We start from the raw sequence: 26,134 nt of genomic DNA, 5'->3' as shown, positions 1-26,134 counted from the left end.
TTCTAAACACACTCAGGAGATTAATATTTTGATTTTTAAGAGCATTTATTTTATATGACGTAATACTTACAGCTACTTTGTGAACAACATGTTTCCATCATTGCAACGATCCAGATAGAGAAGATCCAGAAGTGATGAACATGAGCAGTCCAAGAAAGTCAGCATTTCAACAAAAAAGAAGGAGAAAACAAAGTTACTTACATTTGCTCAAATTACACAATAGTTTGCAATATAACTTTTATCAGCGAAAAGTATGTTATTTGCACAATCCTATATATATATGTCAAGACCATTACAAAGTTTAGGCATGGCTGCTGTACGCTTTCCTCTTTCTCTGACCTTTGACCTGCACTGCAGTGCCCTCTCTCCAGCCCCTCCCCCACCTCCTCCTCTTGAATGATACACACAGCAGAGGGTGTGTGGATGTTTGGAATACTTATATCTCAATATGGGCATTCTAGTACTTGCTTGATTTTATGATGAGGAACGCAAGAGTGAATTCGGAGTAAAAAATGGCCCTGGAAAGGAGCCTCATTCCCATGGAGGAGGAAGGGAAGGAACAGGCTTGTTTCCCATCTCGCACACACCTACTTATTTTCTCTATACACAAGCCAAGCTTCACACAAAGTATTTTAAAAACTCATACATGCAAGTTTTTTTAAAAAAAGAACCAACTAACCTACCTCCTAGGCTCCTTCAGTTCAATAAGCATGACAAACTGAAAAAAGCAGCAGATATTCTTCTAGTGCCCAATTCAGAAGTCACATTTCCAATATTTCAAACCATGGTTTGAAGGAGTAGAAACATACCATAGGTTTGTGTTCACGTGCACACACTTCACTTTCATGCTCCAATTATTTCTGTTCTTTAATAGAGCAAACCATGGTTTGCTGTGCCACATCTTAATCAAGCTATGGTACTAGAGAAGACTTGAGAGTCCCTTGGACTGCAAGAAGATCAGATCAGTCAGTCCTAAGGGAAATCAACCCTGACTGTTCCCTGGAAGGTCAGATGCTGAAGCTGAAGCTCAAATACTTTGGCCACCAAATGAGAAGGGAGCACTCCCTGGAGAAGATCCTGATGCTGGGAAAGACAGAAGGCAAAAGAAGAAGGGGACGGCAAAAGAGGAGATGGCTGGACAGCGTTACTGATGTAACAAACACGAATTTGAGCAGACTTTGGAGGATGGTGGAAGACAGGGGGGCCTGGCGTGACTTTGTCCATGAGGTCGCAAAGAGAACAACAAAAAATCTTAATTAAGCAAACTATGGCTTGCACAAACTACAGCAGTTTGCACAAACTATGGCTGCTTCCCCAAAGCCGTTCCCAAGCTTTCCCTAATTCTTCTCAAACCCAACCACACAGCAGCCACTTTCTCCTCCTGCTACTAGTTAACTTTAATCTGCCAAATGAATATAACTATAACAATATAACCATCTCTAAATCAGGTTCTCTGAATTCCTTGAGTTTTTTTAAAAAAATAAGTATTTAGCCCCTTTTGGTGCAGATGTATAAGGGGAAAGGCATATCCCCACAACGAAAAGAGCCGGAAAAGTTTTTAATTGAAAGCTGGGAATTCAGAGAACCTGATACATGAATTGTTGTAATAGTCAACTGCCAGTTTTTAATAAACTGAAAAGGCCTGCTGGCATGGGAGGATGAGGGGAAATGGCCACAGCTCTGGGGAACCCAAACATTTGGAAGCCCTGCTGCCAAGCCCTGGCTTGGAAGTAAGCTCTGCTTTTCTCAAATAAGGAAGATGATTAGCATGCATCAGGAAAAAAAGTGTGTTTATTCCAAAGCAAATTCCCAAGTAACCATCCATGACTGGTAGAATCACAAACATTACTCTAAGCCAAACAAAAAAACTGTAATAACTATATCTCAGATGAAATCTCACCTAATGACCACTTAAACAACAGCTCGGAGCAGCTTCTCGCATTAAGGTATGTGCTGAACCCATGCAACTGCCTATAAAGCAATGCATCTGCCATGCTCCAGCCTAAATGGCAGTGGTTGAAAGTGCTGTCAAGTTGCAGCCAACTTACAGCAACCCCGTAGGGTTTTCAAGGCAACAGATGTTCAGGGGTGGTTTGAAGAAATTGTGCTCTTTCAGGACACACCTCAATACTTGTCAATTTGGTAAACAGAACAAGTGGAAAACCCTCAAGGAATCGTTGGAGGCGTCTCATTTTCCCATCCCCCACTATTTCCTCTTTTCCTCTCCTGAAAGTCCCATAACCTCTCTTCTTATCCAGCTTCCTTAACTCCTTATGGGATTGCCAACCTCCAGGCAGGACCTGGAGTTGTCCTGCAATCCCAACAGATCCCCAACTACAGAGATCAGTTCTCCCATTAGAGTTGACAGCTCCAGGTTGGGAATTTCCTGGAGATTAGTGGTAGAGCCTTGGGAGGGTGAGGCTTGAGGAGGGAAGCAACCTCAGCAGGGTATAATGCCACAGACTGCACTCTACAAAGCAGCCATTTTCTCCAGGGGAACTGATCTCTGTCATCTGGAGAGTAGTTGTAATTCCAAGTGATCTCCAGCTTCTACCTCTATGTTTGCAACCCTAGTTCCTATGGAGGGTGGAGTCTATGGGATTAAACCCCTCCTAACCTAGAATATCTACCGCTGATCTTCAGCAATATTTATAATTTATTCATTTATACTCCATCTTTCTCCACAGTGGGGACCAAAGCATCTTACATTATTCTCCTACATTCCTTTTAATCCACACAACAACTCTGTGAGTTAGGTTAGGCTGAAAGTACGTGACTGGTCCAAAATCACCCACTGAGCTTCCAAAGCAATATGGGAACTTGAACCTGGGTCTCCGAGACCCTCTTCTGAAGCTCTAACTGCTACACAACACTGGCTTTCATAGAGTGGCAGCAGGCAGATTTGTCTTGCTCATTCACAGCTCCAGTCACTGGATTTAAGTATCCAAAGATTGGCCAACTTTGCTATAAGAATATAAGATTCGTCTCAAGAGTGAACCACAGCAGCCTAGCAACACAGAACAACAGGATTACACCATGTAATATGGGTGGGAGCCATGCTGTGAAACACAGACTATTTTCTAAGCAAGCCCTGCCCACAATTCGAGAGACCTGTACCATGATGAAGAGGTAACCTCAGTTATATTTGAAATTCCTTACCCCCATTCTATCCCTTCCAGAACGAGACATCATTTGGATGGTGAAAGGATATGCAGTGTCTATTTGAATAAAAATAAACTAAAAATGTTTTTCCCACAGAAGGCCTTGGCATCAAGCCAACTGCCCACTCTTGGGAGCATAAAGTTACTAGACGAATTATGCCAAACTATATTTAAATACACTTAGTGGCCCTATGGACTTCACCCAAACCAGCCACTCTCTTGTATAAGAAGCCCATTTATTGATGCCCCTAGGGACTGTAAAACACTTTCAAATTTCTAGAAGCCCAGCTTTACTACACATCTGAAATTGTCCAACCTGTCCACAACAAATTCAAGATGACAGAAGTTCCCCCTCCTACATATTTAGATTATGAATCAGAAACTGGCAGGCCTTGTATGGGACCTGGCCCTCCCTTCAGCATTGCCTGGTTCTCAAATAGTCAAACCAGGATTTTTTTTAAAGGAGGTACAAAGGTTCCAAAGTTGTGACAATGCAACAATTCCTCCAGACAGGATAGAAGAGACTGAAGCCTTGACCTGTCCCTTTAATATGAGCCTCCAACCACTTGCTGATTTATCTGGCTTGGCTCCAGGAACCTTTGGTGGATAGAAAATGCCATCATGTTGCAGCCAACAAGTTGCAGCCGACTGACAGTGACCCTGCTGGGTTTTCAAGGCATGTGATGAACAGCTACACTAAACTTCCTTGCTGGCAGGGTTGTCAGGTCCCTGCCCCTGGATCTAACCTCCCCACTGAGATAAGTTGGAAGGCTGGGGGACTAACTGGCAGCAGGTGAAGGTCTAGGCCAGCATAGCAGCAATATTGTGTCCCCAAGTTGCCGGAGATGTAATTACATCACTTCCAACGTGCACTGTAAGTGACATCACCACGCTGGTCTAGGCCTTCCTCCGCTATCTGTAAGTTCTCCCCCTGCTGGTTGCCAAGAGCGACCTCCCATCCAAATACTAACCAGGAGGACCAACCCTGCTCAGCTTCTGACATCTGATGAGATCAGGCTACCCTGTGCTACTCAGGTCAGGGCCATCCACGTCAGGGCCTATAAACCTAATTCCAATTTTAAACCAGCTGAGAAGTTCTGCTGTGTGTTATACTGTTCGTTTCCAGCTTCTCATTTAATGATGCTTTCCATTTTTCTATTTCGGGCCAATGCCATGATGTCATGGCAGGAGAAGAACAAGCTAAAGCTTAAATCTAGGTGTGTGGGTGGTTGGCAAAACTGGACTGTTAGCAAAACCAGCAGATTGTTGTGCCTGCCCAAGATCATATGAGATTCTCTCACCTACCTGGAAGCTGTCAACATATCAATGACTTTCAACTCCTCAAATCCAGATAATGTCATTTAATGGCCTGAGAGATATTAAGCACTGGTGGAGGGATGGAAGCCCTACAGCACTCCACAAGATAAATTCCAAGTTGCTGACTCAGTTTCCCACATTGCAATGGAATGCAACCTAGTCAACACAACGGTCTACAAGAACCAGCCACTGAAAGAGGCAGCATCCAAGAAATCTGAAGCTGCTTTTCTCTCCAAGGATTTTTTTTTTCTTGTGGGAAGCTCTGGGCCAGAAACTTTGAACAGAGCAAATTGTTTTTAAAGACAAGGTTTTGCTGAATCAAAATGTATAACATGGACATTTTAATGTACAAATCTACATAAGATAAGGGTAATTTCTATGTATACTCACATATACTGCCTTGGGACTTTATTTGGGTAGACAGGCTGCATACAAATGTTTTAAATTAATATAATATGTATTTTCAAGGATATGTTTACCATTTAAATGAGAATTATTTTGGGAACAAGTAACATGGTTTAATATGTCTGATAAAGTTTAACTTAATGTCCAGTAGTCTTGTTGTGACAGTTTCTATCCAAATTTTTTTTCAGTACATTTCTATTCTGCACATTCCCCGTAGGGCACAGGGCAGAATACAACATATGATAAAACAATAATATACAATAAAAGCATTCTATAAACAGACAACGCAACGGCACTCAGATTACCATGTCATCACATATTGCCCAGCCAAGCAGTCTAACATCATGGCAGTTTTCATTCCATTTCCTAGTACAGATGACAGTGCTGGCCGGGGAGGCCAACCAAATATACTTTCTTTTGTTCACCACAGCATACGTTTTCCAGTATCAACTTTATTCCTACCTCTCAGATGTAGCACAATGTTCAACAGTTTGCAGATTTCCATCAAAAATTGGGTATATTTGCAATTTTATAAAAACTAAGGCATTTGTATCTTTACATTCCATATATATGTCAAATACTTCGATTTTATAAAGTGCATTATGATGCATTTTACATTGACAAGTCAGTAAAGTAAGTTTAATAGGAAAGTATACAGGGCTTTTTTTGTAGAAAAAGCCAAGCAGGGACTCATTTGCATATTGGGCCGCATCCCTGGAAATGACATCAACCATTCAGTAGGTTACTTTCTGCATATTGACACAAAACATTACAGCGCCATCATCAGCTGCATTTCATGGATGTGTGTTCTCACACATCCCAATAAGAGACCTTGTCCCCCACCCCCAAACACGCCCCGATAGAGAGAGCCATGTGCAGTGGAGTGAGTGGAGGCAGGCCCAGCTTCTCCTGGGAGGGGGCTCTGGTGGGCAGCTCTGCATCTCTCGCTCTTTTCACAAGCCTGCTGGAGTCTGGAGGCAGCAAAGAGGATGGAGTGGACATCACTGCCTAGTGTCTTCCCTCTACCGGAGACATTTTTTTGAGCTGGAGCCTTGGCCAAGCCCGCCAGAACTGCATTCCTGCTTTTAAAAAAAAGCCCTGTGTGTATGTGTGTGTGAGCGCGCACACACACACACACACACACACACACTTTCTCTCTCTCTTTCAATTCCCCCCCCTTGAAAACAAGGGGAAAAGTCAGTTGCTTCAAACTTTTGAAAAATTTCCAGTTGAACCCACCACCTGCTGAACTGTTACCAGCAAGCCAGCACCTTAGTTCATCTTTCTCTCTTCACTCGTCACCCCTCCCTGTCTTCTTAAGGTTTCCGCAACAAAGCAGGAGAGCCAGTAGAGTGAGTGGGACCAATCCTACTCTCATTAAACAGCTGTTCTAGAGATAAGACAAGCCACACCCAATATCAGGCAATCAGATAATTAATCAAGGCCTCTCACTGCCTTTAGCCATTTGAAGGAGTCTACCATACAAGCATTTTGCCAAAGAAACAAATAAACCAGCATATGCATTCTTCACAATAGGTTTAACCATCCCAATTATCTAATTAAGACTGCCTGAACAGCCCACCAAAGCCACACGCCACCCATTAAAGGAGGATTACTCTCAAACTCACCTTCTCCCACTTGGATATTTAACTTCTGTCCCCTTGTTTGGAAATATTTCCTAGAACCCCAAACTACCCTTTCCAATACAAGAAGAGAATTTTGTTGTTTTTTAACTCAAGCCTCTCACTCCGTAAGTGAGGTAAGAAACTGTCCCCAAGTTTCTGACTGGAACCATATCACCTGTTTGTACAACTGCTTAAATTCCTATATGCTACTATGTCACATGCTCTTTTCTTTTTGATTATGTGCTCTCTTAATGCATAAACTAGGATCCTTTGTCTGACCTTGCACAAACAGATTACATTGCATGGGTCACACTTTATCTTCTCATTATCACTTTGGTATTTTGTTTTCATATCTGGTTCCTTTTAGTAGGTCTTGTACTGTTGGTTATAGTAATTATTAATATTAGACTGCCTGAGTTTCCTGTTCTCCAACCTGACAACTTGTATTATTCCCATCAACAAAAATTGCTTCTATTTCTACCCTATCCAAATTCCCAGCGTCCCTTCCAAAACTAAACAGACACCCTGGCACTTTGTCAAAAATCCCTGTCTGCCACTTGGGTGTTGCTAACCAGATTGGGGGCATTTCTTTGAGCAAAGCCCACAGCTCTGTTAGCAGGACATTTTCTTCCTTACATTCAGGTTATTCTGCTGTGGACCAAACTGGAAAATGGATCACATTCACACAGACATGTAGCTAGTGTGTCTGTGTGTCTCCATGACCACAGACAGTAGCACGATCACTTATCTCAGAAGGGCATATTAGAGACTGGCATATAATTGGCAATATCCTCTTTATCCAGAGGGTTTTCCCCAGCAACAATTTAATAAATTATTCCTGCAAAGACTCTGAAAGAACTCTCTCCTGCAGAAAGGAATAAATCAGTTCTGGCAAGGGGTATCCTTAATTTCTCTCAGTATGATTTTATTAGCAAGGAGGAGGAAAGATTCCCAGCTTCAAAGACCTGTCTACACTGATTAAGGACACAAATCTAAAGCTATCCACAGAAAACTGACCAAATGGTGCTTCCAGCTCCTAACACACACATTACATTCAACCCAGTATCAAAATCAGATCAGAGAGTGTTTATCTGCAAAAAAAAAAAAAAATCAGCTAATTGCCTAGATTCAACACGGGAATTGAATCTAGGTTTTTGATAAGGTTTTAAGTATCCTAACTAAATGCTCTGGATGGCACTCAGTAGATGAAAGTCTGAACCAGGACCTCCACAGAATCACCATTATGACTCACAATCCCCATAATACTACAGAATACAATTCTCTCCAATAGTCTCTGTGAGCAGACCATCCTAACCATTTTACGGAAACAAAGAGCAACCAATCATGCCTTAAGTCAGGGGTGTCAAACATATGGCTGGCTGGACTGTCAGGCCCAAGAACAACTGGACCTTTATTGCTAGAAGACAGACGCTGTGCGTTATGTCCCTGTATACTGTCCCAGTGCTAATGTGTAAAAGGTGATGAAAGTGGGAGGGCAGGCATCAGGGAGATACTGTAAGGAAATACTGTAAAAGTGTTAATGTTTTCAGCATGTTTGTATTTTGAGTAAAAAATATCATTCATTGGGTTTGCCTGTGTCCTTTATAAAATTTATACCTCTGGTAATGGACATTACATTTTATGGCACGCATGGCCCGGCCCAATAAAGTGACATTTATGTCAGATCTGGCCCTTGTAACAAATGAGTTTTACACCTCTGCATTGTGGATAATAATGCTACAGTGACAACGGCCTTAGTTCTAGCCCCTCACCAGATCCTTACTTAGTACAGAAAATTATACTGCCCTTTCTCATGTGCTGAGCTCATAATTCTCCATGCATCATTTCTATATATTCACAGTACCTCTTTCCCCTCAAGGAGCTCAGTATAGCACACAATGCTGTGCCTTTCTTCATTTTATCCTTACAAATACCATATAACAGTACCACTGTTGCTGTGAAATCCTGAGTTCAGTCAGCCAAGGTATGAAGTCTCCCTGAACCAATCCTGAGACCACCTTTGAAAGCTTGGCCAAAAAGCCCACTATCAAGCTAGATAGGAGGTGCCCCTAGCAGTAGGTAAAAAGGTAAAGGTAGTCCCCAATGCATGCACCGAGTCATTACTGACCCATGGGGTGCAATCACAATATGACGTTTTCTTGGCAGACTTTTTAACGCAGTGGTTTGCCATTGCCATCCCCAGTCATCTACTCTTTATCCCCAAGCAAGCTGGGTACTCATTTTACCTACCTTGAAAGGATGGAACGCTGAGTCAACCTTGAGCCAGCTACCTGAACCCAGCTTCCACTGGGATCAAACTCAGGTCGTGAGCAGAACTTTGACTGCAGTACTGCAGCTTACCACTCTGTGCCACGGGACTCCTTCTAACAGTAGGTACATACTATCAAAACAGAACCAGGAATCTGCAAAAGAGAAAAGACACCCAGGCCCTGTTCACACAGCATGTTGAGTCTGTGTTAAACTGACCCTGTTCTGTTCTGAATATTTTTGTTCCAGATATTATCGACCAGACTGCCACACTGCAATTCGAATCCACACAACGGCACTCTGCAGTTCTTTTTTCCTCCACTTTTTTTCTCTACTATTATGCACACGCAAGCATTATGCGCATGCAAGCATCATGCGCACATGCATAAAGGTTAAACATTATGTGGTTATGCACATATCGCTAAGTAGGTAAAAAAAATGGCGACTGCAAACGGATGTCTGAGGCTCCTTTTGCTCTGGGACAGCCTTCAGACATCCAGAAGTTGGTTAATATCGCAGCAGAACTATCCAGATGGAGAAAACTATTAGGTGAAACCGGAGAACTCAAAAAACACCGCAAAGGAGCAGGTAACAAAATAATCCGGTTCCGAGAAGGATTGCGGGGGGGGGGGGGGGCTACCACGAGTTAATACCAGGAGGCAGATGTTGCTGTCTGATCAGTCACTTTAAATCTGGAAGGAAACAGCAGCAACATCTGATTATACTGGGTGTTTGAACAGAGCCCCAGAAGACTCTTAGCTTACTCTCCCTATGCTCTCTGATGAAGATGTCCATTTGGACAGAACAGTACCAGCCTCATTCAAGCCAGATTTCAGTCAAGCAAGGCAGGTCCACTGCCTGATTCTTCAAGAAGAAAACTATGTAGTATAGGGTCTTCACAAACATCAAGATTCCTTTGAGTGTCCCCACCTACTCCACTAAGAATGGGATGGAAATAGACAAGTGTTATGCACCACTGTTTATCCCCACTTCTATGCCAACATCAAACTCCCTAGAGATCTATACGCATAAACTTCATGGAAATGTTGATGTCATGCCAAAATGGGATGGGGATTTTTGCCTGAGGAACAACTGAAAAATCTACAATAATTTGCTATCAAACATAGATTTATTTTACTGCTTTAATAACAAAAAGAAAGCATAATTTATTACACCAAGCTGAAGAGCCAACTTAATGTTGTAGTTAAGAGTGGCAGACTCTAATCTGGAGAACTGGGTTTGATTCCCCATTTCTACACAGCTGGGTGACTTTGGGCCAGTCACAATTCTCTCAGAACTCTCTCAGCCCCCCCTACCTCACAGGGTGTCTGTTGTGGGGAGTGAAAGGGAAGGTGATTTTAAACTGCTCTGAGACTCCTTCGGGTAGTGAAGAGCAGGTTATAAAACCAACTCTTCTTATTACTTAGCATATACAATTCAACTATTTAGAATACTTATGGAAATACAAATGCATTCTTTTTTACAAGCAAAACTGCAATAATATGCAAATTATGAAGAAAAGCTACAAAGTAGTGCATCCTTAAGCACACAAATCTCATGTTTTTCTTATCTGAAACCCAGAGAAAGTGAAAGTTGAAGGCAGAAAACAAATTATGTAGTAAACAAAAGAAATGCATTACTTGAACAGAAACACTGTCATCCTATAGATATAAAAACCAAGCCATAATGATGACGACTCATCTACCGTCCCTCCCTCCCTTTGACTGAACTACGTATCACTCAATCTCTTCAACCCCAGGACAGATGAGGATTAGGCCACTGGGGAAGCTGCCTTTGTGTCCTACTGGGCCGTTCCACCAGGTCCTCCAGTCTTCCACTGCACTCACTTCCCCCTCAGTGGCTGTTACCAGGCAACCATAGTATTCCAAGCTTGGTTCTGTCAGTAAAAGGTTGGGTGGGGAGGCCCTTTCCAGGCCCATTTTGACCTTTGAGGGAGAAGTCAATGGGGCCAGTCCTGACTAAAATTTTAAGAATGTTTGTACTTTAAGTAAAAAGAATAGCTTTGTGTTTGTGTCCCCATTACCTGGCATTACATTTTATGACATGCATGGCCTGTTCCCACAAAGTCCCATTTATGTCAGATCTGGCCCTCGTAACAAATGAGTTCAACACCCCTGTTCTATGGTATAACATTACACAACCAAAAAGACAGATCACACCACAAGTACACACTGATGCTAAAAGCTGCAAGACTAAATATGACAGGAAAAGGCGGCAACAGTGCACTGCAGATGAAAGGAATGCTGAGCTTCAGCGTCTGTGTAATTGTTGTCATGGTATGATGCCACAGCAAATTGACACTGAGTACCCAAGGCCAAGGCACTTGCCCAGAGCAACTTTCTAGAGCCCATTGTATTTATTTCCACAATGGGCCTTATTCCTAGTACAGTCATAAATGGTAAGACTACCAGCATATCTTGATATCAAGTTAAACTTCACAATGCTGAATTTAATAATTATTACAATCAAATACATTGTGTATTTGTTGCCAAAATTATTCATGTTTAAACCACCAGCATATCCTTTGAAATATGTATGTCTGCAGTACGCAGAGTTATTAATTCATTTATAGCCCACTTTTCTCCCCAATGGATACCCAAACTGACCTACAGTATTTCTACCCTTCTCCAAATTATCCTCACAACAACTCTGTGCACTAAGTTAGGCTGACTGTGCATGACTGGCCAAAGGTTACCCAAAGAAGCTTCCCTAGCAGGGTGGAAATTCAAACCTGAGTCCCCCAGATCCTACTCAACTATACCACACTAGCTCTCATAATTATTATCTAACAAAAGTGTCTTTTCAGTACATGTAAAAAATGTTCATATGATAAATTTTGGGTAAAGCCTGGTATTGAAAAGGCACATCACTCATTCTCAGAGTATTCTGAAGGAATTCTGTTTAGTGCCCCCCTCTATTCCCCATTCCCCCCCTTTAGAAAAACTGGGGGGGGGGGGGGGAGAATGACTAAAAGGGGTGTTCTGAATTTTTCTGGATTTTCTCTTCCCTGTACCTCCCTAACCCATATACCAATACAATACTCATAAGAAATACAACATATGAAAACACAGTGGTGTACAAAAGACAACAAAAATGAGGTACAAGTCAGAACACTTTCCACCACACATCCCACCAAACCACTTCACAAACACCCACAAATCAGTAAAGGAACAACAGGCTCCTCCAAAGCCAAAATTTCTATGGCAATGCTATGGGAGAAGGGTGGCCCAGCTCTGAATTGACCACAAGTCAGCTAATAAACAGGCTATAAGGTTGACTAAATCCAATACAGGAGGCAACACTACACCTTTGCTAACCATTCTTTACATACTCCAGAGAAACTTCATGGAGGCAACAATACAGATGTTCTGAAAAAGGGGAGGGATCTTATGTTCTCACCCATGGTCAGGTGGAGTCTAGCAAGACTTTCCAGCACTTATTGTTACTTCTAATAAAGTCAATATATAGTATGTCACGGAAGTGAGTACACCCCCTCACATTTTGTAAATTACACTTGGCTACAATGTAAAGTATTGAGCCTACAGCTTGTATAACAGCGTTAATGTGCTGTCCCCTCAAAATCACACAACACACAGCCATTAATGTCTAAACTGCTGGCAACAAAGGTGCAACACTTATAAGAATGGCCCCTGGAAGAAGGATTTAAGACCTGAAACGGCTTGCAAAGTGGACCGGTTCTTCGTTGGACCACCTACTTTTAACACTGGACTGAATGTTGTTTAGTGGCTTTCAGCCACATGACAGTAGGAGCACTGAGTAACGTATGAGGTTTTAACTTGGTGATATGTACTGATATTATTCATTTTGTATTTTGATACTTTTTATTCACAACAAGTTAAAATTGCATTTTACACGGAGAGTTTTTTCTTTTTGTTGTGACATACTGAAGCAGAGCATGATCCCCTCCCTTTGGAGACTGGGGCGCAAGGCAGTATCCCAACATGATAACTACCCCAAACACACCTCCAAAATGACCACTGCCTTGCTAAAGAAGCTGAGGGTAAAGGTGATGGACTGGCCAAGCATGTCTCCAGACCTAAACCCTATTGAGCATCTGTGGGGCATCCTGAAACGGAAGGTGGAAGTGCGTAAGGTCTCTAACATCCACCAGCTATGTGACGTCATCATGGAGGAGTGGAAGAGGACTCCAGTGGCAACCTGTGAAGTTCTGGTGAACTCTATGCCCAAGAGGGTTAAGGCAGTGCTGGAAAATAATGGTGACCATACAAAATATTGACACTTTGGGCCCCATTTGGACAATATCACTTAGGGGTGTACTCACTTTCGTTGCCAGCAGTTTATACATTAATGGCTGTGTGTTGCATAATTTTGAGGGGACAGCACATTTACACTGTTATACAAGCTGTAGATTCACTACTTTACATTGTAGCCAAGTGTCATTTCTTCAGTGTTGTCACATGAAAAGATATACTTAAATATTTACAAAATGTGAGGGGGTGTATTCACTTCTGTGACATACTGTAGGTATGAAAAATGAAAAGATGAAATTAAACCAATTTCATATTTAAAGGTAAACATTATACATGCCCATAAAGAACTTGATGCCTGCTAGGTTTATTAAAGCTACTCTAACTCCTCCAGCTCCCAGTAAGAAGAATTTTACAGATTTCATGAAGGCTGATTTCAAAAGCACAAACATACAATCATGAGTGCCAATATGTTTCCATTCTAGTCAGAATGCAAATGAAATAAAGTCTATGCAAGAACAGGAAGTAGGCAGCTCAGACCAGGAAACAGACACTTTAATTCTTCTGAAAGGAAGAAAGACTAAAACTGCTACTTTTATTCTTCCCTCACCTTCACATGCAGCAGATACTCTGGCAGCAAGAGAGGTAAGTGCCGTAATAAGGCTGAAGTTGCTTAGCAACCTGAAAAGGCACTGCTACTATAATTATTAAACTGTCAAATATAAACATTCAAAGCTAATTTTACTTGTCAGAAATAGCCATCCTTCAAAGTATTTCCAGTTCTGAAGTAAACAACAGTTCCTCCATGCTTGAGATGGATGCAGCATAATGGCAGGGGCTCAGTTATTACTCTCAGCATTCTACAGTTAAGGATACAGCAATCTCCAATGTAGACATATTTATTTCCTTCACTATGCCCCCCGTTGAACCCAAACAAATGGTAACCATATAAACTAAGGTTGGTATATCGGAATCTGTTGAACATCTTTATTATGTTGTATGCACTGTTCCCTCTAAGCTGAGTTAATGTGAGCTAGCTCACAGTTTTTTAGCCTCTGACTCACACATTTTTGTCTTGGCACAGGAAAAATGGCCACAGAGCAAACTAATTTATGCATCAGGTCACAATTTTAATGCCAGTAACTCATGAAGGAGAATTTTTGCTCACAAAACTCCACAGCTTGGAGAGCGTATTGGTTGCATGCTGACTTACTACTCACTCTCTACCTGTATGTATGGATTTATAACTTCTGTTTCATTGTGTCTGAACACGTGTGCATGTACACAAAAGCTCATACGTGAATGAAACATTAGTCTTAAAGGTGCCACTGAACTTGTTCTAACATTTCCCTTTTAACAACTTACCGTACTTCATCTGGACACTTGCTATAATGGTTTGAGGACTTTCACATTGTTGAATAAAATTTTAGAGCAGATATGTCAAACACATGGCCCAGTGGATGGAGCTAGTCTGTCCAAGGCTCTTATCCAGCCCACAAGCAACTGGAAGGAAACCAGTCCAAATGTGGACCAGAAGGGCCTATATTAGTGTGTTATACTCCTTGCTGGAGTATAACACACTCCCTTCACCAAATGCAGGCTCTCCCCAGGGTCTTCCCCAAAACTCCAGGGATTGCCCAAACTGGAGTTGGCAGTCATAAGGGCGAGGAGGATTGGTTTGGCCCCAAGTTCTGCTGAGGAGGGATATGGGTCACAGTCAGTGGTAAAATATCCCGGTACCTGGCATTGCATTTTACAGCACAAATGGCCCTGCTTACAAAGTGACACTTATGTCAAATCCAGCCTTCATAACAAATGAGTCAGATGCCACTGCTTTAGAGGATGGTAGTGATTTTCAGAACGCTGCTTGCAAGAATACCAATACAAAAATAACTAATACCTCATGAATCAAGTGTTATGGATTCAAGAAATAATATTTAGATTTTGTTTGGAATTGCAAGTACCAGAGAGTCCCAGAAAAAGTAAGTTGTGCTCGCTTTTAAACTTCCAGGCTCTACATAAAATTGCACCAAGGAAATCTGTTGCCGTCAGTACAGCTCTAGCAACAGAGTCCCAAGGTTGCATTCACGTTAACCCTGTTTAAAGTGATGTAGAGGTATTTAGTGCTTAACTGTCTCAATACATGACCCTGATGAATAGTCCTTGACGCAGGTTTAGTTAATTTTCAGTCTTTCCACATGTGCCTTCTCTGCTAGGGTGTACCCACATTCCATTTCAGGAAAAGTTTATATTGATTCCAGTTGTACAATACTCTTTTCTTCTTCAGCTATAATGCAAACAAGTTTAGGACAGGGAGGGAGGGAAATACTGTAGTAATTATAGTAGTATAACATGAATGAAACAGAGAAGATACCTACAGACACAAGAAATGGAGGATGGAACATTTTCCTTCTCTGAGGATTCATTGTTTTATAAAAGTAACAATGATGAATGGATATCATTGCCAACATAATATCAGACAACTCTGGCTGTTTCAAAATTATAATTAATGTTTTTCAGGTGACTGATCTGAAAGAGCACATGGACATTCCATAAGGTAAATAGAGAAGGAGAAGTAAAATACTATATATAAAATACTATATATATAATGCTATCAAGTCAGCTTATAAATTTGTGTGACTGATTTTGACTTAAACTGCACAGCCAAAGCTAAAGTTTTTATACGTATCTTCTCACATGAATGGATATTGAAACCATCAATCTGATATGGAAACAACAAGTAACGCATGAGCTGCCACTGTGAGTGACAGTGAAATGAAGGTGTCCCAGTTATCTCTGCAGAAAACAATAACAGGGAATCTTGGGAACATCTCTGCCAGCTAAGTGAGATCTGGGCTGACCTTTGTGTCTCCATCCCTTTTATAGGTACTTAAACCCAGGTGCTGCCAGAGGCATAAGCTTTTCACAGGAGCTACAGGGCTCTTGGCCTTTAGCCCACGGTTCACAGCCTCCAGACTTGAGTGAGCCAGAACAGTGGAATCAGGACACCAGCCCAGGATGTTGGAGCTGTATATTTGGGTCTACTTGCCTAAATTATATTCATGGCCTAGGGCCCTAATACTTATCACACTGCATATCTCAGTATATTCCCAAGTGCCAGTTACATTCCTCCAACAGCCTTCGCTTTGTGGTGCCCTAATGGATTTCTCTATCATAGGTCCAATCCACTGGAATGGGCTGCCAGAGGGGATGTGGAGGGATGGCATCTTCAGTGGGAGTTTTCCAGGAGGGATGTACCATGCTGTTTCAGAAAGTATTTGGTGGAGAATAACACATTCAGGTTGCATTTTTACTCTGTGTGCTTTTTTATTTTGTGAAGGAACTCTTTATGTCTTTGTGTCCTTGCAGCTTGGTGTTTCAGGGTTAGGAAATAAGGCAGGATATAAATATATTCAATAAATAAATTGATTTTGTGTTTCTTTATAAAGTGCTTTGAGTAGCCACTGGGTAGAAAAAGAATAGAAACAAATTCTGTTCGAACAGAAGACTAGGAAACTATATATCCACGGCATATGTTGCAGAATTCTTTGGATATGCTAAAGTTAGTGGGTCATTCTTCAGTAGCTTCATGACTTTTCTTAAATTCAAACAACATAAAGTACATAATACAGCAGATTTAAATTTTTAGAAGCATTATTTAAATAAAAAATAATTTCTACATATAACTGTTTTGAATTTAACCAAATATTTCAGTTCAATTATTTAGTGCCATTGGGATATAAAACCAATATGGGATGTTTTCAAAAATTTTATTTACTATCATTAAGACAAATAAAAAATGCTAAATCAGTTCACATTTTAGGGCATCGTTAAGATTTTCTGGAAAACCTACACCACAACTCAAACACCATAACAAAATGCACCTGATTATTATCACACAAAATGCTCATGTGTATCATTCACCTGTAAAAGTCATTCTGTAGTTAAGTTATTCTGTAATTAAGTCAGTTCACACATACACTATACTTAAGGATACCTGAAGAAACGATGAGTGCATAACTGCTTTCATACATGCACTTGTATTATAATACTGCAATCACTGAATCAGGTTTCCCATTTGTACTTTCCACGTTTCCTAGCAGAGTGCCTAATTTCATGATACACCCACAAATTTTTGGTTTTGAAATATTTCAAAACTTACATACTTGCCTTTGTTTACACAAATACACATCCATGTGCACATGAGCATACTAAGCAAGATTCACAATTAAGGAGACGTTAAAGGTAAAAGATCTAGGTACTCAGAAGTGCACAGCAAGGTGAAAAAGAGTCTGAGACTGTACTGTGGCTTTCATGCTAATCTAACATACTCCTTTAAGGTAACTTCTATTAAAGAAATTAGTGAATAAAACAATTAGAAAATAACACTTCTAGCCAGACTACACACAGAGTAACTCTAGAGCACAAAGCGCAATGATCATAAATGGAATGGCTGCATCCAAAAGGACAGTCACCTGGCTTTCTTTACAAACCTATTTCCTTCAGCAGCCATTCCACTTGACTGCATCACAAGCAAGGCTATCTTCATTGGATCATCTGAGATCAATCTCATGCCCTTCTAGAAACATTCCTGCCATTCCATCTAGTTATTATGAAACTGTAATACACCTCATTCTCAACATGGGACTAAAATAAAAAGGTAAAGGTAGTCCCCTGTGCAAGCACCAGTCGTTTTCGACTCTGGGGTGACGTTGCTTTCACAATGTTTTCACGGCAGACTTGTTTTACTGGGTGGTTTGCCATTGCCTTCCCCAGTCATCTACACTTTCCCCCCAGCAAGCTGGTTACTCATTTTACCGACTAAAATGTGGAACAAGAAATCCACACAACAGGACCACGTAAAGATAAGGGGGGGTTTCCACCAAAGCAACCAGCTTGCAGAAAACCCCAAAAGATTTAAAATAGGAATCAAGGATTTTTAAAGAGCTATGAACCAGAAAAGCATTGCTGCACTTGTGCAGAAGAACATTAAACAGCCAATCTCATGACTTAACATTGTGAGATCATAACTACCATTTTGGAAGGCAGGCTTGGAGATGGGGAAGGGAGGAACTGGTGGTGGCACAGGTAGGCAGGCAATGGCTGACCAACACAGCAACAAAGAAGAAGGTGGTGGCTGACCAAGCAAGGCAGGCAGGCAGGCATGAAATGGGTAGGTGAGTAAGGCAGCAGGGAAGGGAGGAGAAGACCAGAAGGGTCAGGGAAGTGGTAGCTGCGTGACAGGCAGCAGGGAAGGAAGTAGCGTGACAGGCAGCAGGGAAGGAAGTAGTACAGTACCCCAGTGCTGTAGGCAAGGTAACAGGGAAAGAAGACAGCAGGAGAATTTAAAAAAAAAAAATTCCATGAAGGATCAGACAGGAGAACAAAGGTAGGGGAAAGAGGGAATCAGGAGTGGGTGAGATTTCCCCTCCCCTGAGAGTTCCTTCTGAGTCCTCACTTGTTAATCATCCAAGATTTGGTACCTGATTTTGCTCATCTGCTCCCAGCCACCTGAATTTGAGCAGCTACCTAAGCTTCTGTCTGCTGCAAGTTCACATGAATCTTACACTCCTATCTCTGGAGTTATCCTCATGGTTTACTGAGTGCCCAGGTGTCTGGGCACTCTGCTTTGGATTTTGAACCTTTGTATGGAACCTATGCAAGTAAGTAATCAGCTGTGTTCCTCTCGTTCTACTACTCTAGCCACTTTCCTTCCCCCTTCTTGATTGATATATATTGCATAATGCACGCCAGGTGTCTGGAATATTTGCATCTTAATTGTAGCATTCTAATATTTGGCATGGTTTAGCTCTATACCTGATTTTCTTGTGAATGCTTGTGTAAGAACTCTTTCCATCAATAAAGTTCTAATTTCCACCATATTCAATATTCTTACAAACTTGCACTGAGAGCATCATAACTTTGTCAAACAATCCCTTGATTGTTACTTGCATTCTTCATTGCCCAGATGGGGTGCACTATTAGATAAAACCTAAGCCAAGAGGTGCTAGATGTGAGGCAGCGAAAGCTAATATTCTCACTAACTGGTTCAAATAAAGTATAGTTTTATGAGCTGTAGTGGTCTAGTGCTATCTACTAACACAGTAAATCACACAACTATACCACATAACTCCAAAGGCACCACTGCTCCTGGAACTGAACTCTGGACCCCAGATTCATATTGCAGAAATAAAAGTTTACAGGTCCAGTCCTGGAATTCACTGGCTTAGGTCCAGGGATTAGTGTTTCTTCAGAACTATTAAGGGTGAAAGCTACTATTTGGCTTACACAGCTCAGCATCTTCCTGCTCATCAATTTGGTACTCCTGAAATTTATTCTTAATAAAAACTTCACAGCACTCCTCCACACACAGTTCCCTGGATTCCCCAACTTACCCACTGATTACCTAGACCCATTTTTGATCACAAATAAGAGGGATTTAGATAGCTGGGGCCACCTAGCACCCCAGGCTCCAAGACACAAATCCAGTACAGGGCAATCCTCTCCTCTCTTCAGCGCAAAAGAATCTCCAGATATATCATCAGTATTTCTTTACTGGTGCCTGCAGCTGAGCCACAGGTAACCATCTTGCCCGGGAGTTTTATCGTAGAAATGTTCTCTTTCTCTCCCCCCTGCTCTTCCCCCAGACAAATACTGAAAAATTCCTCTGAAATCAACTAATTTCCTTCCCAGTAGTTTTTAAGACCACTTAACTGATCCTTGTTGCATAAATCCAAGTAAAAGGAGAAATCTGGTCAGAAATAAGAGAAATAGAAACCACATACACAGCTAAAAATATTGCATTACATTAGAATAAACTTGTAATAATCAACACTTTCTCCTTCTTCAAGGCAAGAATTAAAACCATGATGACAGGAGGTAAAATGGGGTTGGTCAGAAACATGGAGGAACTAGCTAGGAGCTAGTGTTACTATTTGCTCAGGACCAACAGCTGCTCAGATTGACCAAGGCTACAAGACAGAAGTTGTGAAGTTGCAGCACCTTGAATTCATTTTCCCATAAAGCTACTGTCAAAGCTCAAAACCACAAGCACAATGCACAACATCTTCCAGTAAACCAGGTAATTTTGCATTGAGAATAAACTAAGATCACATCCTCTTCAAGTAAATTTTAGACCTCTACAACATATTCAGCTTCAAAATGGCTTCTATCTTCAGAAATCCTTAGCAGAGCATGCAGCATGAAAACTCACAAGAGAACTCTCAAGCATGGATTGATCTACCCAGTTACCCAGCCCTAGACCCGAATTCCTGATTTGCAGAAAACAGCCCTAGAACAACTTAGCCCTAGTGAGAGTAATGTTTATGTGGGATTTTTTAACCCATATATACTAACACGATGAGCTAGGGGTGCTAAACATTCAAGATTACCAATACAGCTAGGTGTAATTTAGTTGCCAGGCCTTGGGAAACCAGCATAACTTTCCGGCAAATGGCTACACTCTGTTTCCTACTCAGCTAACACAAAGTTATTTCCTTGGTTAAAAAGGATGTGTCAGTATAATTGCGGCTGCATCTCATGGTCATTTAAGAGTGGCAGTCACAACATAAGTATGGTGAGCTTGAATCCAAATCTTGTGTTTCTAATGGTATGATGCTCTGTGATCATGCTGATCTGATATGCTTCTTTCCCCATGCTATTACATTGAAGACTGGTCTCCTACAACCAGAAAGGCTGTCAGATGCCAATGCAATCATACCACCATGCACTTATGATCTTCTATTAGTGTTCAATGAAATCCATAGCCAGAAACATCAACCCCTGGAAGTCTGCAGGGAGCAGGACCTCTGCAGACAGGAACTGCCTTCGCTGTCTGCTACAGCTCAATAGACACTGCTTGTCCTTGAACACATACAATGTCTGCTGCACCCTGAACTCTCTTGCTGTGTACTGAACAGTCATAGAGATTTTACATCCTTTGGAAAGATGTCTCCTGCTTCAGCAAGCCTTAAACATCTATAGAACAAGATTGGTGGTTGCCTACTGAGGATGGAATGAATAATGCTATATTTTACATTTTGGCTTACAGGAAAAAAATAATAATCAAAACTCCTACACAACAACTCACACTGAGTATGTTCGACACAAATTAAATTATTACAAAAAGTGGTTGAGTCCATCAAGCTGTATTTTAGCTCATATCACTATATTACCAAAAGCTTGAACTCTGCATGATTCTCCAAAGGAACCTGATCCAGCAGGAAAATTTGAAACACTGTTTTAGCCATTTTTTCAGTTTGCCTACATACAACAGGCAAAGCATACATGTGTATGGCTTTTCTAACAGGAAAATCTAGGCATACAGATTGAATGCCTAAGAAAACAAATGATGCTGTGTGTCAGATTTTAAAGGCTGTCATGTGAAGTCAGATGCAATACTGTGCCACTAATGGCCAAATCCTCATAATATCAAAGCATTCCTCCAGGTCTTTCCCCTCACCCCCATCCATTTCATGGTAACCAAAATTGTGAAGTACATGCGCAATCTTAAAGAGCGGAGAAGCAGTGTTTTAATTCTTCAGTGAGTTTATCAGAAAAACTTGCTTTGTTCAAAAAATTTAAGCTAAAATAAACTACTTTGTAATCAACCTTGACCTTAACACAGTTAGCATCACTTGCACTACAGTTGCCAACAGTCCTGGAGAACAATGTCCTGTTGCTTGAATGGAGGGTTAACGTGTAGAAACAGACAGCTGAAGCTTTCCAATGACAGGAAGCGAAGTAACATTACATGGTAAATAACATCTCACTATTAAAGGGGCAATATTTTTTTTCCCAAACACTTGGCAGCTGTTTTTGAAGAGGACACACCAGTTTTGAAGACAAATTATCAAGCCAGAAACATCAAAAATCTTATGTTTCACTATATAAATCAAAGGGACCTAATGAACACCACAACACTCTCAGGAATAATCAAAATACTGGTGATAACCATGATTTCCTCAACTATTTTTTAAGCCAGTCAAGCAGAATTCTTCTGAATACTCAGATTTCAGTGGCTCCCTTTCAAAAGATAGTTTACCATCATTAATGTACTCAAAATAAAACTTTTTACACAATTAGGAATTGTGTATACTCAGTGCATTCTACAGATTTCATCATGGCTTTTTTTGCAGAAAAAAGCCCAGCAGGAACAGATTTGCATATTTGGCCACACACCCTGATGTCATTGTTTCACACAGGGCTTTTTTGTAGAAAAAGCCCAGCAGGAACTCATTAGCATATTAGGTCATGCCCCCTGACTCCAAGACAGCCGGAAATGTGTTCCTGCTTTTAAAAAAGCCCTGGATTTCAATTTTTAAAAAACTTGTATTTTAACGAGCTGGAGTACAGAATATATTGACTAAGACAGTGTGTGCAGGATTACACACCTATCTGAGAATATCACTGAATACAACAAATCATATTTCCAAGAAAACATACATAGATAGGGCTTTACATTCTTTTGAATTCAATGAGGTTTAAGCAGCCCAACTGTGCAGAAATACTGTTTCTTCCCAACTGTTATTTCAGTAGGAATCTTACTCAGAACAGTTGAGAAAACATCTACTGCAACATTTACTGCAAATCATTCCAGATGGGTAACTCCGTTAATCTGTTGCCTGTAATACATGTGATTTCTCTAAGACTGGGAAAACAAACCAGGATATCATGACGTGACAACTCTCCAGTTCGTATGATATGAGATCATTATTTTTCAATAATCCTCAATAGAGTTGGGAGAGGATTTATTTCTAACAGTAGCTTTTTTTACGTTCAAATATGTGTTTAGAAAAAGGAAAGCATACAGCACCCATGGCTAGAATGGCAAGCAGATTTACAGCCCAATCCAATGCAGGTTACTTACACTGTGTTCCATACTGTTTATTCCCAGGTAAGAGGCCATAATACTACTACCTTAATTTATCTTAATTTCAGTTGATTCAAGCATAACTACACCCACACATACAATGAAAATACGCACACTGCTGTTTCAGGGTGTGACCAAGCTACCCAAGCGAGATCACGTTCTCAGTCTTCACACGTCTGATTTCTGAACTTCCTTTCCCACATAAAGGTATCCCCAAATCGCAACAAGATCAAGTAGTAGTAGAGCAGCCCCTCATTCTGCCAAATATACCTTCGTTCCTTCCTTCCCTCTTTCCTGTGGAGAGCTCCCCCCGCCCCACGCAACCCCTCCCGCTTGTCTCCGGCATATTTTCAAGGCTGTCTCAATTCCTCTAAGCAAATTCCACCCACCCCTAAAACAGGGTGGCGGAAAAGGAACAGAGACAGCAGCGCAGAGCGATTTTTTTTTCCTTTTTCTTCCCAAAGCGGATTTTTAAAAACGGCCTTCCCTCCCACCCAAAACAGCGAGAGGGGAGAGAGAGAGGCATAAAGAAGCTGTAAAATAAGACGCAGGAAATGGGGAGTGTAGTATGCGAGCGCGGCGAGAGGCTGCAGCAGCCAGCAGCTTCTCGCGGCAAAGGAGGGACCAGAGAGCTGCAAGGCTAGAGCCGAAAAAAAGAGATGCGAAAATAAAAAGGGGGGTGGGGGCGCAGAGCAAAGAGAGGAAAGCTAATGCTGGAAGGGAAGGGAAGGGAACGGGGGCGAGAAGCGCCTGGGCAAAGCAAAGCCGCCAAGAGGTGGAGGAGGACGGGTCTATTTTCATCAACGAAAGGAAACGAGCTGGAACCTGGTGCTGCGGCTGCTTCCCCGCCGGCAGCCAAAGGAAATGAGATTACCCATATTTTTTTTCTTTTCCCAAGCAGGGCTTTCTGCAGCCGTAGGGGCGTGAGGGGGCCGGCAGGAAGCGCGGGCGGCCGAGGCATGGCCCCCCGTCCTGGAAACCCGCGCGCGGAGACCGAGAGATGCTAGCGACGAGGGACGACACGAGCCCCCCGCAACTGTCACAGCCCCGAAGCCCCCTCAGCCGGAGGGAGGGCGGCATAGAGACTCACCCATGGTGCTGGCGGCGGTGGAAGCGGCTGTCGCTGCTGACGTTCGTCCCCCTCAGCCGTGGCGGCGCGGAGCGGACGAGCGGCCCCCTCCCTCGCTTCACAGCGGTGTGGTGCGGCGGCCGCTGCGGTTGTTACTACTAACGCCGCCCTAGGGATTCTTCAAAGCCCCCTGCGCTGTAGTCGCGGCGTAACCGCCGTGCAATCCAACTGCGCCTCCGCACACGTACTAAGGAAAGGCCGGATTGGGCGGGGGAGGGAGGATGGAATAGCGCCGACTCCCCGTCCGCAGCCTCTTCCGGCCTAGCCTGAGTTGTCGCGAGACTTCCCATTCCAGGGCTCGTCTCTCGTTCCCTGCCCCTCTTTCAAAAATCTTCCCTGCTGCCGCTTCTCGCTTTCCTACGCCGCTGCTGCCATTTTTATTCCGGGCACTCGCCTCGGCTACCTGTATGTATGAAAAAATAGTTAAGATTTCTTGGGTTTCTTGACACGTGTCTTGTTGCTTGTCTCCCCCCCGTCCCCATAATATACATAATAGGAAGGCCGGAGCAAAAAGACGAAACGCAGCGGAAGAAACGGAGGGGAGGGGTTGCCCGAATTAAAGATGGTTGTGTAAAACAGGTCCCTCCCTACGGGAGACGCACTATTCTCGTACAGGCATACCGAAGAAAGCTTTTGGCGTTCTGTGCCTTCGGCTTACGCAAATAGCGCACGGGCGTGGAAAACCGAGAGAAGCGCAGGCAACTCTGCTTACGGCCAGGGCGGAGGGGAGAGACAGGCGTAGCTGAGGGGAAGGAGGAAGGGTCGATGCCGCTGGAAGGCGGTGGGACTAAGCCTGGGTGGGTCGCTTGTGGGGAATGCTGGAGCGGAGCGATAAGTGGAAGATAAAACTCGTTTAAACGCTTCCTGACACTCTTCAGCCGCGCTTTTCTTAGGTCGTGGCTGCGAAACGTGCACGCCCCATTCTCTACACCCGACAAATAAATGCCAATGGCTTCAGTCTCTTATCAATGAACGACCATAATTCAGACCATTCCAACATTTCAGGAGAAGGGAGGCAAATAAAGGGCGGAAGGAGGAATGTCTTACGTAAGCCTCAGCTTCGAATTAGGTGTAATGACGTTTTCAAATCAGTTTCAAGAGATAATTTTTTGCTGGCATCCTTCCTATCATTTTCACTTGCCTTGGATCCTCAGGGTGAAAAAGAATGTGAACATATGAAGCTGCCTTATACTGAATCAGACCTTCAGTCCATCAAGAAGAAGAAGAAGATATTGGATTTATATCCCGCCCTCCACTCCGAAGAGTCTCAGAGCGGCTCACAATCTCCTTTACCTTCCTCCCCCACAACAAACACCCTGTGAGGTGGGTGGGGCTGGAGAGGGCTCTCACAGCAGCTGCCCTTTCAAGGACAACCTCTGCCAGAGCTATGGCTGACCCAAGGCCATTCCAGCAGGTGCAAGTGGAGGAGTGAGGAATCAAACCCGGTTCTCCCAGATAAGAGTCCACACACTTAACCACTACACCAAACTGACTTTCAAAGTCAGTATTGTCTACTCAGATTGGCAGCAGCTCTCCAGGGTCTCATATAATATAAGAAGAGCCCTGCTGGAAAGTAGGCTTGCCAGTCTCCAGGTGGGGCCTGGAGAACCGCTGCTTTTACAACTGATCTCCAGCTGGCAGAGATTGGCTTCCACTGAGAAAATGGCTGCTTTGAAGGGTGGACTCTACACCATTGTACCATGCTGAAGCCCCTCCCTTCCCCAAACCCTGCCCTCTCCTGGCTCCATCCCCAAAGTCTCCAGGTATTTTCCAACACAGACCTGGCAATCTTGTGGATCACACCAGTGGTCCATCTAGTCCACGTAGTGGCCAGCCAATTAATCTAGAGTACCAACAATGGCACGGAGCCTGAAGCTTTCCTCCGATGTTGCTTCTTGGCAGTGGGATTTGGGGACTTTCTGCACCTGGCCTAAATGTGGAGTTTGACTCCATCATCTTGGCTAGAGCTACTCATGGACGTCTTCCCTACGGCATTGTACCTCACAAAATCTCCTTACTATCCCTGGGCCAAAAGAACCCCGCTTGAAATCCACCAGAGAAAGGGCTTTCTCTGTTATGGCCCCTACATGGTGGAATCAGCTGCCGGA

At 42.6% G+C, this 26,134-nt stretch overlaps 1 protein-coding gene across 1 annotated transcript in view; it reads right to left on the bottom strand.

The window, feature by feature from the left end:
- The window catches only part of SEPTIN7 (septin 7), an 86,002-nt gene extending 62,144 nt beyond the window's left edge, over positions 1-23,858 (bottom strand). The window contains exon 1 of the mRNA XM_060247727.1: positions 23,772-23,858. Within this exon, the coding sequence (XP_060103710.1) occupies positions 23,772-23,858 (87 nt within the window). The remainder of the gene's footprint in view (positions 1-23,771) is intronic.
- Positions 23,859-26,134: the final 2,276 nt, after the last annotated feature.

This window comes from Heteronotia binoei, chromosome 10 (genome assembly GCF_032191835.1).
Source record: "Heteronotia binoei isolate CCM8104 ecotype False Entrance Well chromosome 10, APGP_CSIRO_Hbin_v1, whole genome shotgun sequence".
Lineage (NCBI taxonomy): Eukaryota > Metazoa > Chordata > Lepidosauria > Squamata > Gekkonidae > Heteronotia > Heteronotia binoei.
This window is presented reverse-complemented; position numbering and strand designations above follow the sequence as displayed.